The 15,871-nt window shown below is 46.1% G+C and overlaps 1 protein-coding gene across 17 annotated transcripts in view; it reads left to right on the top strand.

Annotated features, from left to right (window-relative positions):
- The first annotated feature begins 425 nt into the window (after positions 1-425).
- Positions 426-15,871, top strand: part of plekha5 (pleckstrin homology domain containing, family A member 5) — a 165,346-nt gene continuing 149,900 nt past the window's right edge. For 16 of the 17 annotated variants that reach the window (XM_066669189.1, XM_066669191.1, XM_066669190.1 and 13 more), the window contains exons 1-3: positions 426-557; positions 1,056-1,132; positions 2,084-2,141. In XM_066669189.1, coding sequence (XP_066525286.1) covers positions 463-557; positions 1,056-1,132; positions 2,084-2,141 — 230 coding nt within the window. In that variant the 5' untranslated portion in view covers positions 426-462. Of the gene's footprint in view, positions 558-1,055; positions 1,133-2,083; positions 2,142-8,871; positions 9,225-15,871 lie in introns of those variants that run through there. The other variant, XM_066669199.1, reaches the window with a different exon arrangement.

A 15,871-nucleotide genomic window follows, 5' to 3' on the forward strand; every position in this document is an offset into this window, starting at 1 on the left:
TCCAATCTCTACAGTGTTCACTATTACTATATACACAGTGAATTCTAGTGTTTTATAATCTCTGATGGACCCTGAGCATTGAGCAGTGAGATGAATAGCACGGGGATGGATTAATAATTAGAGAGAGATATGGATAGACAGATAAGAAAATAAGGGTGATATAAGGTGTGAATGGATTAGAGTGAGTGAATAAATGATGAACACAGAGAAAGTGTGTGTGTGTGTGAGAGAGAAAGGAGGGAGGGAGAGAGAGAGAGAGAGAGAGAGATGGATGAATGGAGAGAGAGAGGGAGATATTGTAATTTTTTTCCACGAGAGCGCGCGCCCGCCCCCCAGAGGCGCATGCACGGTGCGCAGGCACGAGCCTAGGCGCAGGCGCGGGCCGGCCCCGTTGCCATGGTTTCGGTGCGCGCGCGCACGGACGACGGCGACGCGCAGCTCGAGCGCTGCTCGGTGGCAGACATGGCGGCGGACCCGAGCCCGGACTGGCTGGCCTCGCTACCCCCTTCCTCCTGGAGCCACGGCGTTACGCGCGACGGACGCGTCTTCTTTATCAAGTAAATTCTGCCGCGAGACCGTGCTCGCGCCGCACCGCGCCTCGTTTCTCAGCGAGACGTGGCGGCGCGAGCGCAGTGTCTCACGCGACGATTTCTGTCTTTCTCTCTCTCTCTCTCTCCGTCGCATTCGCTTTCTTTCACCTTGTGTCGCTCTATCATTCTCTCTCTGTCTCTCTCTGCTTGTCTCTCTCTCTATTTCTCTCTGCTTGTCTCTCTCTCTCTCTCGGCTTATGTCTCTCTCTCTCTCTCTCTCTCTCTCTCTCTCTCTCTCTCTCTTTCTCTCTGCTTGTGTCTTACTCTCAGTATTTCTCTTGCTGTCTCTCTCCTTATTGCTTTCTCTTCATGTCTCTCTCTCGCTCTAACCTTGTGTGCATATATATATATATATATCTCCTCTCTCTCCCTCTCTCTCTCTCACTCACTCACTCACTCTCTCTCTCTCTCTCTCTCTCTCTCTCTCCTTGTTTACGTTCTTCCACTCCTTTCTTTCACCCACAGTGAGGAGGCGAAAAGCACGACCTGGCTCCATCCCGTCACTGGAGAAGCGGTCATTACGGGCCACAGGAAAACTCCAGGTAGGGACAGTGTGTGTGTGTGTGTGTGTGTGTGTGTGCAGTGATTTAGGAAGCAATGCAGTGTGAGAGGGAAAAAAAGGTAGAAACACTATGATAGCATCAGCGCAGCTCCTGCAGCAACCGCAACAGTCAGACTGCACCTGGAGTCAGGTTAGAGTCAGAGACTGAGTCAGAGTCAGACGCAGAGTCAGAGTCTGAGCCAGGGACACTGGTTACTCTTTTGCAGTGTTGGAGTCAGAGAGAGAGTGTCATCGGTGTCAGAGACACATCAGAGTCATTAGCCGAGACAGAGTCATTGTTAGAGACAGAGTCAGACAGAGAGTCAGAGTCAGTCAAAGAGAGTCAGGGAGATTCAGATTCAGTCATAGAGTCAGAGTCAGAGTCAGTCATAGAGAGTCATAGAGAGTCAGAGTCAGAGACACATCAGAGTCATTAGCCGAGACAGAGACATTGTTAGAGACAGAGTCAGACAGAGAGTCAGAGTCAGAGAGTGAGTCAAAGCCATGGGGAGTCAGAGTCAGTGGCGTTTACTGCTCTGTGAACGGTGTCCGTTATGTTCCCCACTCTGCGTGAGTGTCACCCCCTGCTGGAGCAGTTAGAGCACCGCGGTGTGAGACAGACTCAGACCAGTGTAACAATCGCGTCTCCCTCTAGTTAAGGAACCCCGGGTCAGTAGCATGTCTGAGGACTGGGTTTATTCTCAGAGACGGGTTCACACTCACCCCCGAATCCCCACCTCCGTCTGTCCATCTGCGTGTGTGTGTGTGTGTGTCAGATCAGTGTGTAGATCTAAACTAGCGCGGCCCGCAGACTCAGCGCAGATCTGCAGTGTCATGTGCAAGCGACTGTGGGAAATGCCTCGCAGCCACGCTCCGCAGATCTAGCTCCGTCTGCGCTGCCGCAGCTGTTGCATGCAGGGCACAGGGGCTGACTGCTGTTGTCTGTCTGCAGATCTGCCGACCGGATGGGAGGAGGGATTCACCTTCGAAGGAGCGCGGTGCTTCATCAAGTGAGTCGCGCGCTTTTTATTCTGCTCTTGGCGTTTGGCTCATGGTGGAAACGTTCTCTGGGATTCTCTCGCCTTTGTGTTGTAGCAGCGGAGGTTTCAGATCACCGCCCCCTCACGCAACCACACACACACACACACACCTCACTCTGTAGTGATGATGATAGTTCCACTTCTACAGGGCTTTTCTACACCCTGCAGTGCTTTACGTTCTCTGGGATTTTAGGGAGTCGCCTCCACGAATAAACAGCATCCCCCTGGACGCCGATCCGTACCAGTCCCTGAAAACACACCAGCGATTAGGCAGAGAGGAGACGAGAGGGAGGGACAGAGCCGGTTTACTGAGGACGGGGACGGTCAGGAGGACAGAGGGAGTGACGTCGCGGTCACATCGAGGCTGACTCTGTTCTATGATCTGCCTCCGAAACCTCAGGACCTTTGCTTTACGTCTCGTCTGAAGGACGACGCTGTTTATTCAGTACAGTGTCCCCCTCACTGCACTCAGGCATTAGGATCTACACAGAGCACGGGGACAGTGCCCCCTACAGGACCCAACACCACCACCACCTCCAGCACACACCTAGAAGAGGGGGTCTAGAAGGAGTAGAGGAGGTCTCCCATCCAAGTCCTGGCCCAGATCTGGATTTGCATCTTCTGGTGCTCCACAGGTTCCTGCACGTCTCTGCGCTGAGTCTCTGTCTTTCCTCGCGTTTGTCTGCGGGAACATCGGCTGTATTTGGAAACTGGAATAGCCCAGGGGTCCTTATGTCGCGGGACGAGATCGGTGTCTCCTCACGTCTTCTGTCTGTCCTCGTATGGGACGTGTCTTCTCACGCTACACAGTGCGGGATCAGTCACAAATCTGTGTTTGATATCACCATTAATCAATTATTCAATCCATCAGTCAATCAATCCAGTCAGAAGGAGACATAGGAGATGATGGACACCTCACGCTCTCTTCCACAAATCAGGGTTTAAGAGTTAGCCATTTGTCTTAAGCCCAGCTCTCTTCTTATTGGACATAGCTTCATTCAGGCTTGAGTTATCCGGCTATCTCTGAAATCCTGGATTCATGAGTTAAGCCCAGAGTTAAGCACTGTCCAGTAGGAATGCCTCTCTGCACTTTTCATTCAGTAAACAGTTGATTTGAGGCTGAAGTTATCTGGATAAACAGAGAAACTGTGCTGCGTGGACCATTCCTAAGACTGCAGAGTTAACTAGATAACATTAGCCTAATCCACTGGAGAACTCTGAAACCCTGTACACAGTTGCACAAAGTTAGCTAGTTAACTTAAGTCCAGAGTTGAGGAGTGTCCAGTAGGAATGTCCCACAATGCTTTTCCTGTTGGACAGACTTTGGGCTTAAGTTATCTGGCTAAACTGAGAGTCCATGCTTTAGTAACAGTCCCAGGATGTTAGAGTTAGCCGGATCACATTAGCCCAATGTCGAGCTTAACCAGTAGAAGGAGTGGTATGTGAATGATGCAAATCCTGGGATTAAGTTATCTGACTAACTCTGAAATCCTGGGAGTGTTCTAGAAAAACAGGAGCTGTGACTTAAACCCAGAGTCAATGTTCCTCTACTGTTTTTATTTGGACTCTTTCCAGTTGGACACATTTATCTTCAGGCTTAAGTTATCTGGCTAAACTGAGAAATCCTGAGTTTGGAACCGTCACAGGATTTGAGTTAGCTGGATAACATTAGCACAACGTCAAGCTTAATCTACAGAAGAAGAGATCAGAGACCCTCTGGGCTTAGGTTATCTGGATGTCTCAGTTTAGCAGGATAACTTAAGCCCAGAATCAAGAAAAAGAGATGAAGGACATTTTTACTGGACAGTCCTCTACTCTGGGATTAAGTTATCCTGCTAAACTGAGAAATCCTGCTTTGTGGATCATCCATCAGATGTTGGATTTTCTTGTCTGGTTTCTGATTAAAACCCAAGGCTGGGGGCCACTGACTGTGGGGCGCCCCCTGCTGGCAGCGGCTCTTTGATGGCTGTATGATGTCCGCCAAGTTACTACAGGTCTCCAACCGAGCACAGATGGAGCCCTAATGATTGTGTGTTGGGGGGCACCCAAAGATATGAGTCTACTAAGGCAAGTCAAGCCACTGTCCACCTACTGTCCCCCTCGTCCTCTCCTGATTGGTGTGTGTGTGTGTGTGTGTGTGTGTGTGTGTGTGGGTGGGTGGGTGGGTGGGTGGGGAGGGTGTCTTTGTTAAGATGCAGAAAGAGAACAACGCATGCTTTTGTCTTTTGAGAAATTAGTTTAAAAATGTAACCAGTTTCCATCTGTTGAAATGTAGTGGGCGGAGCTAAATTTGGAGTGTGATGTCAGGTCTACCACAGAACCAATCAGAGTTTGTGTGTGTGTATGAATATTATTATGTTATTTATATGGCTTTTTAAAAATTTCAACTCGTGAATTTGTGAAATATTGTATATTTATATATTTATATTTAACATTTAGCTTAAAAATGGGTCAAAAACAAAATCAAATCTCAAAAAAATACAAATCGTCTGATCGCCATAGTCTTCTTTATATCGATTACATTGATTATTTTAATTCTGTTATGTCCCCACTGTGTATTCCTGTAGCGTCCCTTTAAAACCACTCTACCTAGTTGTAATCACGTGATTCTGCCCCCTATCTGCCACTCAGAAGCAGCTCGGAGGAGAGCCTAAACTCAGAGGCCGACCGATCGACTCGAGCTCGTACCGAAGAAAAACTGTGGTTGGACGTGTTGTGTTTTGACTATAATTAAGACAATTAAACTCAGGGACTGTTTGCTGAGGTTCTTGTTAGTGTTAGCGCTCTGCTACCGATGCTATGTTGCTTACGTTGCCATGGTGATGCCACTGTCATTCATTCCTTGATCTGCCCCACCCTCTCAGCTCTTTAATGTAGAAATATAAAGTGAATGTAAGTAGTTCTTAAATGATCTCGATTTGATAGACTTCAGTCAGTATTTGCTTCTGCTCTCTAGCGCCGCCAGTGGACACTGTTTGATCATGCAGCGCACAGTCAGGCGCATATACTCACGCAGTTACGGTAAATGAACGTCGGAGACTGAATGAATGAGCGTGCGAATGTAAACACAACTATAATCTGTTTAATTGAAGAGTGTATGAATTAATGCTGTAGTCTTCTGTTCTTTCTGTGTTGGGGGTGTATTTTCTCTGCACCATGTTCATAGTTCTGTACCGTAATAACCTGCGTAGAGGTGTCTGACGAGGTGCTGAATGATCCGCAGCTTCTCTCACAGTCTTTCCTTGTGGATCTGAGTAATTTGCTGTTAGACCTGTTTCAGGGGACTTTTCTTTTTCAGCAGCTGTTCTCTTTGACTCCATATTAACAATGGAATGGAACGTGGGAGCACTAGGACCTGGGGGAGCTGCTGCTGTTACTGCGTGTCCCTTTGATGCGTTTGGCTATCAGTCTGTACTGCTTTTTGACAGAATACACACCTGGTGTAAGTGGGGAGAAGGTGAAGTGAGTGTCATTTTAAGACAAAAAAAAACAAAAAACAAACAAACAAAAAAAAACGCTGATTTAATCCATGTTACAATCTTTAATTAAAACCAATTGAAAGCCTCTGATTCACTGGTTGTAACGATATAACAGAGCTTTATTAAAGAGAGCTGCTATAGACCCAGTGCACGTTGATGGTACCGGTCTGTATCTGAGCGTATGTGGGACCTGCTGCTGTGAGTTACACTGTGGCTTTGCTTTATCTGTACCTCCTCAAAGCTATTTGCTACTGAGGCATTAACCCCAGACCCCCCGGTTAAAGCTTAGCCCCTAATCATTCCTCTCCAGTGACCGCCCCGGTGAGAAATATCCAGACTGATCAATACAGAATAATGTATATGACACTGAGGGGAAGAGCGAATCAAGATTCACATGCCATTTATTAACGTGAAGTGGACAGTGGCTTTAACCCGTGTTTGTGTACAGTGTGTAGGGAGTGTGTAGGGAGTGTGTAGGGAGTGTGTAGAGAGTGTGTAGAGAGTGTGTAGGGAGTGTGTGGTGTGAAAGCACGCTGATGTGTCTCCGCGCCAGATGCCTGCCTCACAGCTGGCTTCTCTTTCTCTCCTGAGCTCCTCCTCTTCCTTGGCAGCAGAAGGAAGGAGAAGGAGAGGGTAGAGGCTGATCTGAGCTCAGTGGAGCAGCAGTGAGCTGCACTGGATGTGTATCAGTGTCTGCTTTGCACACTGGGACTCTGTGTACTCCCCAGTGATTGCCCATAAACCTCGGTACCAGACAAATCTGAGGGTTGTACTCTGCAGGACGCGTCACCCTTCGCTCGACTGCCTCCACTCTCTCTCTCTCTCCTCTCTCTCTCCTCTCTCTCTCTCTCCTCTCTTTCTCTGTCTCTCTCTCTCCTCTCTTTTTCTGTCTGTCTCTCTCTGTCTCTCTCTGTCTCTCTCTCTCTCTCTCTGCTCTCTCTCTGTCTCTCTCTCTCTCTCTCTCTCTCTCTCTCTCCTTTCTCTCTGTCTCTCTCTCTCTCTCTCTCCTCTCTCTCTCTGTCTCTCTCTCTCTCTCTCTGTGTCTCTCTCTCTCTCTCTCTCCTCTCTCTCTCTCTGTCTCTCTCTCTCCTCTCTTTCTCTGTCTCTCTCTCTCCTCTCTCTCTCTGTCTCTCTCTCTCTCTCTCTGTGTCTCTCTCTCTCTCTCTCTCCTCTCTCTCTCTCTGTCTCTCTCTCTCCTCTCTTTCTCTGTCTCTCTCTCTCCTCTCTTTTTCTGTCTGTCTCTCTCTGTCTCTCTCTCTCTCTCTCTGTCTCTCTCTGTCTCTCTCTCTCTCTCTCTCTCTCTCTCTCTCTCTCTCTCTGTGGAGTTATCTCTGTTCAGGCCTCTTCCTCAGCCTGCTGCTCTATTACAAAATGTCTGGGTGAAGTCAGAGACGCTGCTGATCTTCGAGTGACTCCTAATTAGAGCTGGTTCGATACCAAAAATATTATTGCAATAAATTTCTGTGTTGATCATCGATATAAAACTTTGTAAAAGTCTTTATAGGATTTTAGAAGGACATCCATCTGTAAAGTGCAGACAGAATGTGCCAAACATTAATAATAATAATAATATTAATAAACTTTATTTTTATAGCACTTTTCAGACACTCAGTCGCTTTACAAACATTAAACACAATCAGGGAAACCAAAGTGCATAGGAACATTAAGGGCTATAAACTGCAGTTCAAATAAGAAAGAAAAATAAAAATAATCCAAAAAAACCCTACACCACATCAAACAAGAAACAGAAAAACTTGAAAAGCACAGATTTGAAAATGAACATCAGCTCATACATTAAAACAGATGTGTAGAGGTGAGTTTGAGACGTGATTTAAGGACGGCCGGGTCAGTGCAGTCCAAAGGAAAGGAGCAGCTGTGGGAAAAGGCTGTGTCCCTCCCCCAGGTCCTAGGAGGTCAGGACAGGAGTTCGGTCTCAGAGGAGTGAGGGTTTCAGGAAGGAGGGATGGTGAGGCAGGTCAGTGACAGAGGAGTGTGACGGTAGAGGAATTTATTACTCACAGTGAAGCAGCAGGTGGTGTCTCAGTCACAGCTCCAGGGTCCTGGGGGTTTTGGGTTCGAGTCCCGCTCCGGGTGACTGTCTGAGGAGTGTGGGGTGTTCTCCCTGTGTCTGCGTGGGTTTCCTCCGGGTGACTGTCTGTGAGGAGTGTGGTGTGTTCTCTCTGTGTCTGCGTGGGTTTCCTCCGGGTGACTGTCTGTGAGGAGTGTGGTGTGTTCTCCCTGTGTCTGCGTGGGTTTCCTCCGGGTGACTGTCTGTGAGGAGTGTGGTGTGTTCTCTCTGTGTCTGCGTGGGTTTCCTCCGGGTGACTGTCTGTGAGGAGTGTGGTGTGTTCTCCCTGTGTCTGCGTGGGTTTCCTCCGGGTGACTGTCTGTGAGGAGTGTGGTGTGTTCTCCCTGTGTCTGCGTGGGTTTCCTCCGGGTGACTGTCTGTGAGGAGTGTGGTGTGTTCTCCCTGTGTCTGCGTGGGTTTCCTCCGGGTGACTATCTGTGAGGAGTGGGGTGTGTTCTTCCAGGTAGGCTGTGGACCCACCAACGCCCTGAACTGGATAAGGGTTACAGACAATGAATGAATGAATGATCAGAGCATAATATAAACACATATCTTATGGAAATTACTCAAACTCTGAAAATTAATTACAAATAAAAATGGAGATCGTTATGTCGCCCAGCACTGTTCTATTCCAACGTCCCGTGGCTGTGACGGGAGAAACGAGGCTGAACTTAGCTCAGTATAAAAGACCAATGCCTGCCGACACCCTTTGACCCGAGGCTCAGCGTGTGCTGCACAGTTCCTCCTATTACCACAGCAGCAGATGGCGGGCGGCCAGAGATTGAGCCTGATATGGGGTCATTCATTACTCCAGCACACTGTGGCTAAGGGACAGACCTGGAAAGACAGACCCTGGCGTGGGGACAACGGGCAGAGTGCTGTATTTTGATTAGTGCTGTCAGTATTGATTACGTTAGCAACTGAGTTACTCTTCATTAATCACGGAGTAATCAGAGTTCACAAGATATAGGCGCAGTAACAGACTCAAGTGGACAGTAACAAAACCACATGCAGTTTACTGGCTGAATACGAGCTGAGAGACTGAAATGATTAAACTCAGGTGAATTTCTGTAGTGTGTTACTCTCCACTCCTTTGATCATTGATCAGTGACTGTGTGTCGTATTAAAATCACATTCTCATTCTATTCAACAGAAAACCACCTAAAAACACAGTGTCACTGCGCTCCGTCCCCGACTCTGACACTGCCTCCATCTGTAACTGGTCTAAACCCACACTCACACGGACTTCTGGACACAGTATTGTCCCCAAGAACAGAACAAACCCATCACAGTCTCCTGCAGCTTTTTCCTGATGGAGCTCAGAACCAACGCAGCGCCCAATAAACTCCTCACTCTCCACACGGCTTCAGTCTTAGGTTCTTTTCTGTTGAAGACAATGAGACTGTGATTTTAATACGACACAGTTTCAGTTACTAATGCTACACAACTATAAAATGACAAAAGACCAGAGAGGGTTTGAATTCTGAATCAAACACAGAGTCACACCTCGACTTACGAGTTTCATTCGTTCTGTGACGGAGCTCGTGACTCAAATAACAAATAATGTATAAATAAATAATATATTGTTATCAATAAGTAATAATAAAGCTTAATAAAAAGGAATGTAAAGAAATGAACTGCTTCTATTAAGTGGATTTACCTTGAAGATCAGAGGAAGACGCTGGAGGAGGAGGAGGAGGAGGTTGGGGGAGTTTTCATGCTCCATCTCTTACCTGCACTTACCTTCACTACACACTTAATGCTACAAAAAAACAGATACAACAGATGCACCACGAGAAAACCACGAGAACTGGACGCTCGCTGGGCCACCTAGTAGATTACACGCTCGTAATCTACACACACAGTAGCCCTTATACACGGTGAAATCACACTGTCAGAGTTCACACTGGACGTTAATAACAACGTTAATGACACTTGAGTCTGTTTATCATTGGCTCATATGAGAAACCATTAAACACGTCACTTTAGTTTTTCTGCTTTAGACGGAGTTTAACGTGTTTGTTTTTTTTTTTAAACAGAGTCTGAACAAACTGAGCAGTGAAACCTTTAAACAGCTTTTATTTCTGTTTCTTTCTGCAGAGTAAGTTCTAAACGACTCCTGCATTCCTGGAGTCGACTCCGATAGTCGACTCCTCGACTCCACTACTTTTGAATCAGAGTCTGTATAATTGAATCCTCCCTGTTTTAACCTTTTCAGCACCAGAGCCACAGATAAAGGGTCAGGATTAAATTTAAACCTGGACTACTGTTGAGTTAGAGCTGCACTCACAAACTGGGACTGAGTCGACTCCCAGCATCAGAATCACTGCAAGAGTCGACTCCGATTCTTTGGACTCTTTGGGAGTGGACTCCTCATTATGGGCTTCTTATCTCACTATGATCTGTACCTTGTACCCGCTCTACACAGCAGCTAAGCCTGGTTTAAAAGTTTAATCCTGGTTTGAACCTCTTATCTCTGGCTTTGTTTATAGCAGAAGGGATTCGTTTATACACAGCTCTGGTTCAAATGTAGTGGAGTCAAGGAGTCAGTAGTCGGAGTCACACTGTGCTCTGACAGAGTATTCAGCTCTGTGTCTGTTTCACTCTATATAAAACAAACACACACACACACACACACACACACACACCTAGTGAATATTGTAGCTTTTTTATGTTCTTGTGAGTCATGTTCTGGTTCTTGTGGACTGGGGTCTTGGGTATGAGTTTGGTTTTAGAGAGGATGTGTGTGTGTGCTGCTGCTGTTTGTCTTCAACTGAGAGGCCTAATATGTGCTTTTCTAATGAAACTAGAATTGTTTTTCTCAAACAACACTCCCCTCCGCGCGCACACACACACACACACACACACACACACACTGCTACTATTTCAGAACCTGCTTATTCAGTGTCCTGCAGAACAGCGTGGAGCCTCAGAGATTTACAGCAGACGCGTGAGTGGCCGTTTCCCTCGGTCCCCTGTCTCCGGACTCGTCTCGTATGTGACCAGCACTTGATAAAAGCTGTGTGACCTGTGATTGACTCCAGGGAGGGGAGGGAGAGCTGTGGCGAGCCTGTAATCATGGGCTGGACTGAGGTAAAGCGGAGTGTGACGGTCTCTGCTTGGCGTTTGTCTTGGCGCTGAAGAATAAACAGCTCGGGAAGAGGCTCTCGCTGGTCGTGAGCTCCCTCCCTCTGCTGCACAGACTCTGTGTGAGTGGAGATCAGGCCCTAAAGGCAAAGCTGAGTCTGCACCACCCCTCCTCTTCCGGCTTTTAGCTCACGTTGCCTTTTATGGGGAGTGCAGGGAAGTGAACATAACCATGAAAACAGGGAGTCTGCTGTGTCTGCAAAGGCCTGAATGCTGCTCTTTGGGTTTAGCTTCGTGAATGCAGTCCAGATCAAGTGGACGATGTAGAAAGGTCACTTTCTCACACAGGTTTTGAAGGAATCCCTTGTTTACACTGCACTGTTCACATTAATGTGTGGATCTAGAGTTCACCAACTTCAACACACATGCTGGAAAAATACCAACCCACACACGAAAACACCGCTTCTGACGTCAAGTGCAGACTTTAGAATGGCCCCGCCCCCTCGTCTGAGTCTGTCCAATCACAGCGCTGGACCTGTGTTTATGTGAGAGCGCAAAGACGAGGTTAAACTCAGTGAAACAGACACAACGAGTGCGGAGAAATAAGAGCACTGAGTAAAAACGGAGAAGAAAGAGAACAGAGTGAAAACGGCTAAAAACCAGAGCTTCTGCTCCTCGCTCCTCACTGCTGTGCGCTCGGGGTCGGGGTGAACAGCGAGCGGCTCATTATCATTTAAAGGAACAGGTGCTGAAAGCGGGCGTTCTGAACAGGGCTGTTTACACAGGGGGAGAACACTGCTGTGGGGCTCGTGGGGTTTGGACCAAAGCGGGTCACAGACGTTTCACTCAGAAACAGAACTATGTTGCGCTGTGGAGGGGGGGAGGGGGTGGTACTTTTAGATTTTGACTCATCATTAATGTGTGTGTGTGTTTGTGGGTGTGTGTGTGTGAATAATATAAAAGGAGGCTGTTGTGGTTGAACTCAAACTGAAACATCACAGTAATCCCTCCGCAGGTGTTTCCTCCTCAGGTGTGAGAGGCTGGTCTTCTGTCTTTCATATGCTGCTAAATCAAAGGTTTCCTTAGTGGTCTTTATGTGTGTGTGTGTGTGTGTGTGTTGCCGCCTCTTTCCAGCTGTAGTAATCTGAGCTGGGCTGGTGTTTCGGGGCAGTTAAGTGGGTCGGTGAAGGGTGGAGTGGCTCTGCAGTGATGAAAAGTTTCCTGTTGTTTTCTGTGACCTGGGCGTCTTTGGGTGCAAGAATAAAAATGTTGTCTTTTGCTAATTACAGCATATAAACAGTGTGTGTGTGTGTGTATATATATATATATGTGTGTGTGTGTGTGTGTGTATATATGTGTGTGTGTGTGGTTAAAGTGGGCTGTGCAAAAGGAGAATGATTACAGTGTTCTGCTTTTGTAGCGAGGGTCAGGGACCATCTTTAAATGAAAAAGAAAAACATAATCGCACTAAAGTAGACATTTACATTTCATTAAGGATATGACAGGAGAACTTGTTTCTCTCTTGTGTGAGTGACTGTGAGTGACTGTGTGACTGTGTGAGTGGCTATGTGAGTGACAGGGTGAATTTGTGAGTGACTGTGAGTGACTGTGTGACTGTGGGAGTGTGTGAGTGGCTATGTGCGTGACAGGGTGAATGTGTGAGTGACTGTGAGTGTGTGAGTGACTGTGGGAGTGTGTGAGTGGCTATGTGAGTGACAGGGTGAGTGACTGTGTGAGTGTGTGAGTGAGTGTATGAGTGACTGTGTGAGTGTGTGAGTGACTGTGTGAGTGACTGTGAGTGTATGAGTGACAGGGTGAGTGTATGAGTGAGTGTGTGAGTGACAGGGTGAGTGTGTGAGTGACAGAGTGAGTGTGTGTTGCTCTGTCCAGTGGGTGTTTCTTCCTTGTGCTCAGTGATTCTGAGTACACTTCTAACCCAGTGTGACCCAGATCAGTGTGAATGAATGAATGAACGAATAAATGAATGAATGAATGCACATTCTGAGAGCTGTTCTGTTTTGTTAAGTGTCCACTCTTCCTCCGGAGGCTCTCAGGAAGGTTGCCCTGCTGTCACACCCTTATTTATCGTCGTCAGGATGATTAGCGTGAGTTAAATGGAGACCTCAGCAGTCGGTCAGTGGAGATGACGGAGAGCTCTGTGTGTGTGTGTGTGTGTGTGTGTGTGTTGTGGGGGCTGGGTCGGGGGTGAGGGGGGGGTGTTCCTCAGGGACAGCGTTCTGCTGACGCTGGTCTTTCCGGCCACTGCCTCCTGCTTGATTCATGCTCAGCTTGTAGGCTTCCGGGAGAAGGTCAGGGCCGGGATTTAATTGAGTCAGTCTCGGATCATTGCTCTTCCGAAGAAGCGCCGCCGCATCCGATTGTGGGTCATCCCACCCGGAATGATGCATCATATCACGTCCTGAGGCTTTAACGAGACACGGCCCGGCTGCATCTCCCCACGAGCCGGTCTGTCACAATAGACGTGTGGTCGATATATTGCTCCAGAAATATTGCGATAAACAATGTTAATGATCATTTTAAACGGATGAATGCCGCTGATATAATGATAATACAGTAACAGAATAAAGCAGTCACACGCCTCTAAAGAGCAATGGACCTGCAGCAGCTGTCCCTCACTGTGTAAAGACCATGCTGTGAATCGGCCAATAAAAATGCTCCAGAGTTACTTTAGAAATCAAATCTTTATCCAGTGACTTCCTTTAAAAGAGAAGAAGGTGTGATGTTAGTTTTTTGGAGATACATGTTTTTTTTTGGACAGCGATGAGAAAAACAAGCTTTGAATATAATTCTAGTTCTTTTTACCTCTTTATTCAACAGAAAGATAGAACCTCATCAGCGTTTTAAAATGAAACAGAGACTCACAAAAGAAAAAAAACAATTAAAATATTTTATGGCTGCAACTAATGATTATTTTGATAGTCGATTAATCTGACGATTATTTTTTCTTTTAATCGATTATTAATCAGATAAAAAGGAAGTGTGGTTTCCTGTCTGTTACTCGCATATTCAGGACACCATCAGTGAGAACAGCTGCTTGCTGTGGTGTGTAGATCTTCTTTAAAACATAGTCAGCAATGCTGGGCTGTTTCTATCTGAGGTAGCGTAGATATGAACATACATCTTTTTAAAGTTAATAACTACTGATCTAAAATGCAGACAACAATGCAGGCAAACTGAAATTACAGAAATGGATATTGGGTGATGCTGCCATGTGCTGAGAATAAAAGGGAAATTCAACTAACACATGATCAGATATGGTTAAGATATTTAAGATTTTAGAGAACTAATGTTGTAATTGTATAAGGAACACACAACCTGCCATTATTAAAAATTAGTGTTTACATGAAGAATTAACCCAACCGTTACATTCATTTTATATTTATCAATATTTAACACAGTGTATGTAATGTAATATACACTTATAATGTAATAAACACTTGGCTGTGAGACTCAAACACTAACATGCAGCGCCAGTCAGAAAAGACCTTGAAAAAGGCTTTAAATGTATTATTTTATAAAATGTTTGGATTTTTTTTTTAACTCTGAATGTAACTGCCGCCACATTTAAGGTGGAATGGAAAACTCGGGAGGGAAGCTAAGGCTTGTTCGCTAAACGCGAGTGTAATATCAATGTACTAAGAAAATGATAACAAGATGAAACAAATGTTGTTTAACTACCCTATCAGGCTCTAGTAACATTTTAGTGAGAGAAAAAGTAGAATTAACTTACTATACTTCATCTCTTTCACACACAGCTCCAACAGGCTTCCTTTTCAGATGCTCATGCCGTGATGTTGTGCTGCTGTGCCATGCGAGATCAGCTGTGTACATTTTGCACCTAACGCTGAAGGCGTTAATGTAAAGTGCTCCCATACTTTTGATGACTGGGGGTCGTACGTTTTTCTCTCTGCTTGTGCTAACATTATCCTCTGCTGTGACCGCCTCCGCCATTTTTCAAAACCTTCTTCCAGAGTTTGTCACGTGTAGCAACTGTACCTATGTGTATAATAACTTAGACCCAACTAATCGATTATTAAATTAGTTGCCAACTATTTTAACACTCGAATTTAATCGATTAGTTGTCGCAGCCCTAAAATATTTATATTAAAAATACTGGCCACTTGTGTGTGTGTGTGTGTGTGTGTGTGTTCATGTATAAATGAGATGGAGTGGGAGTTGTATCTTGAACATGTTGTAAGTTCAGAAGTTACTTTAAAGGAACACTAGGTGAGATTTGGGGTTTTGGTCCTAGGGCTTAATTCATTTTTACAGCACTCTGTTGCAGTTTCTGCAGTGCGGAGACCAGATTAATGACAGAGGCCTGTTATTCTCCCTGTTACAGACCAGTGAAGCATCACAATGATTTTGAAGCTGTAATTTTAAGGTAAATATATCACTTAGTGTTCCTTTAAGGCTTTTATCAGAGGTGCCCAAGTGAAGGAGGTGATTTTGTGGTTGATTCTGAGGAGTTCTCTATTGATATAGAGTCTATTAATTGTTGTTTCCAGTGAGTAATGTGTGTTATTTTTGGTTTTCCAGTTCCTGAGGATGATTTGCTGTAACCTTGAGGTGTAAACACATTCGAAAAGTGAACTACTCGGTTTCTGGGGGCGTTTATTAAGTTGATTAACTTTGTTACGTTTCTAGGACGAGGTGCTGTTTTGTGAAGTCTCTGAATTATCACGTCACAACTGCTCGGACTCACAAACGATCAGAGAAATCCACTCAGACGTGTCACTGGAGCGCTCTGGACGTCATTTGTGATGCTATCATCTGAGACACACATTAACACCAAGCGTGAACGGTGCCTTAGTGACAGTAACGTACAGTATCTGTATTTCTCACAGTGCTGGACCTCATTTTCCTGGAGGAATTCAGGTTATATATGTACAAAGTGATACAAATGTTGCTTGTGTGCGGCGTGGCGCTGCCCGAGGCTTTAACGAGACATTGTCCGGCTCCGTCTTCCCATGAATCCTCCTCTGAGACCTGTGGTGAGGTAATGCCTGTGAGGGCCCGCCTCGTTGGAGTCACCGTCGTTGCGC

This window comes from Hoplias malabaricus, chromosome 4 (assembly GCF_029633855.1).
Source record: "Hoplias malabaricus isolate fHopMal1 chromosome 4, fHopMal1.hap1, whole genome shotgun sequence".
Classification (NCBI taxonomy): Eukaryota; Metazoa; Chordata; class Actinopteri; order Characiformes; family Erythrinidae; genus Hoplias; species Hoplias malabaricus.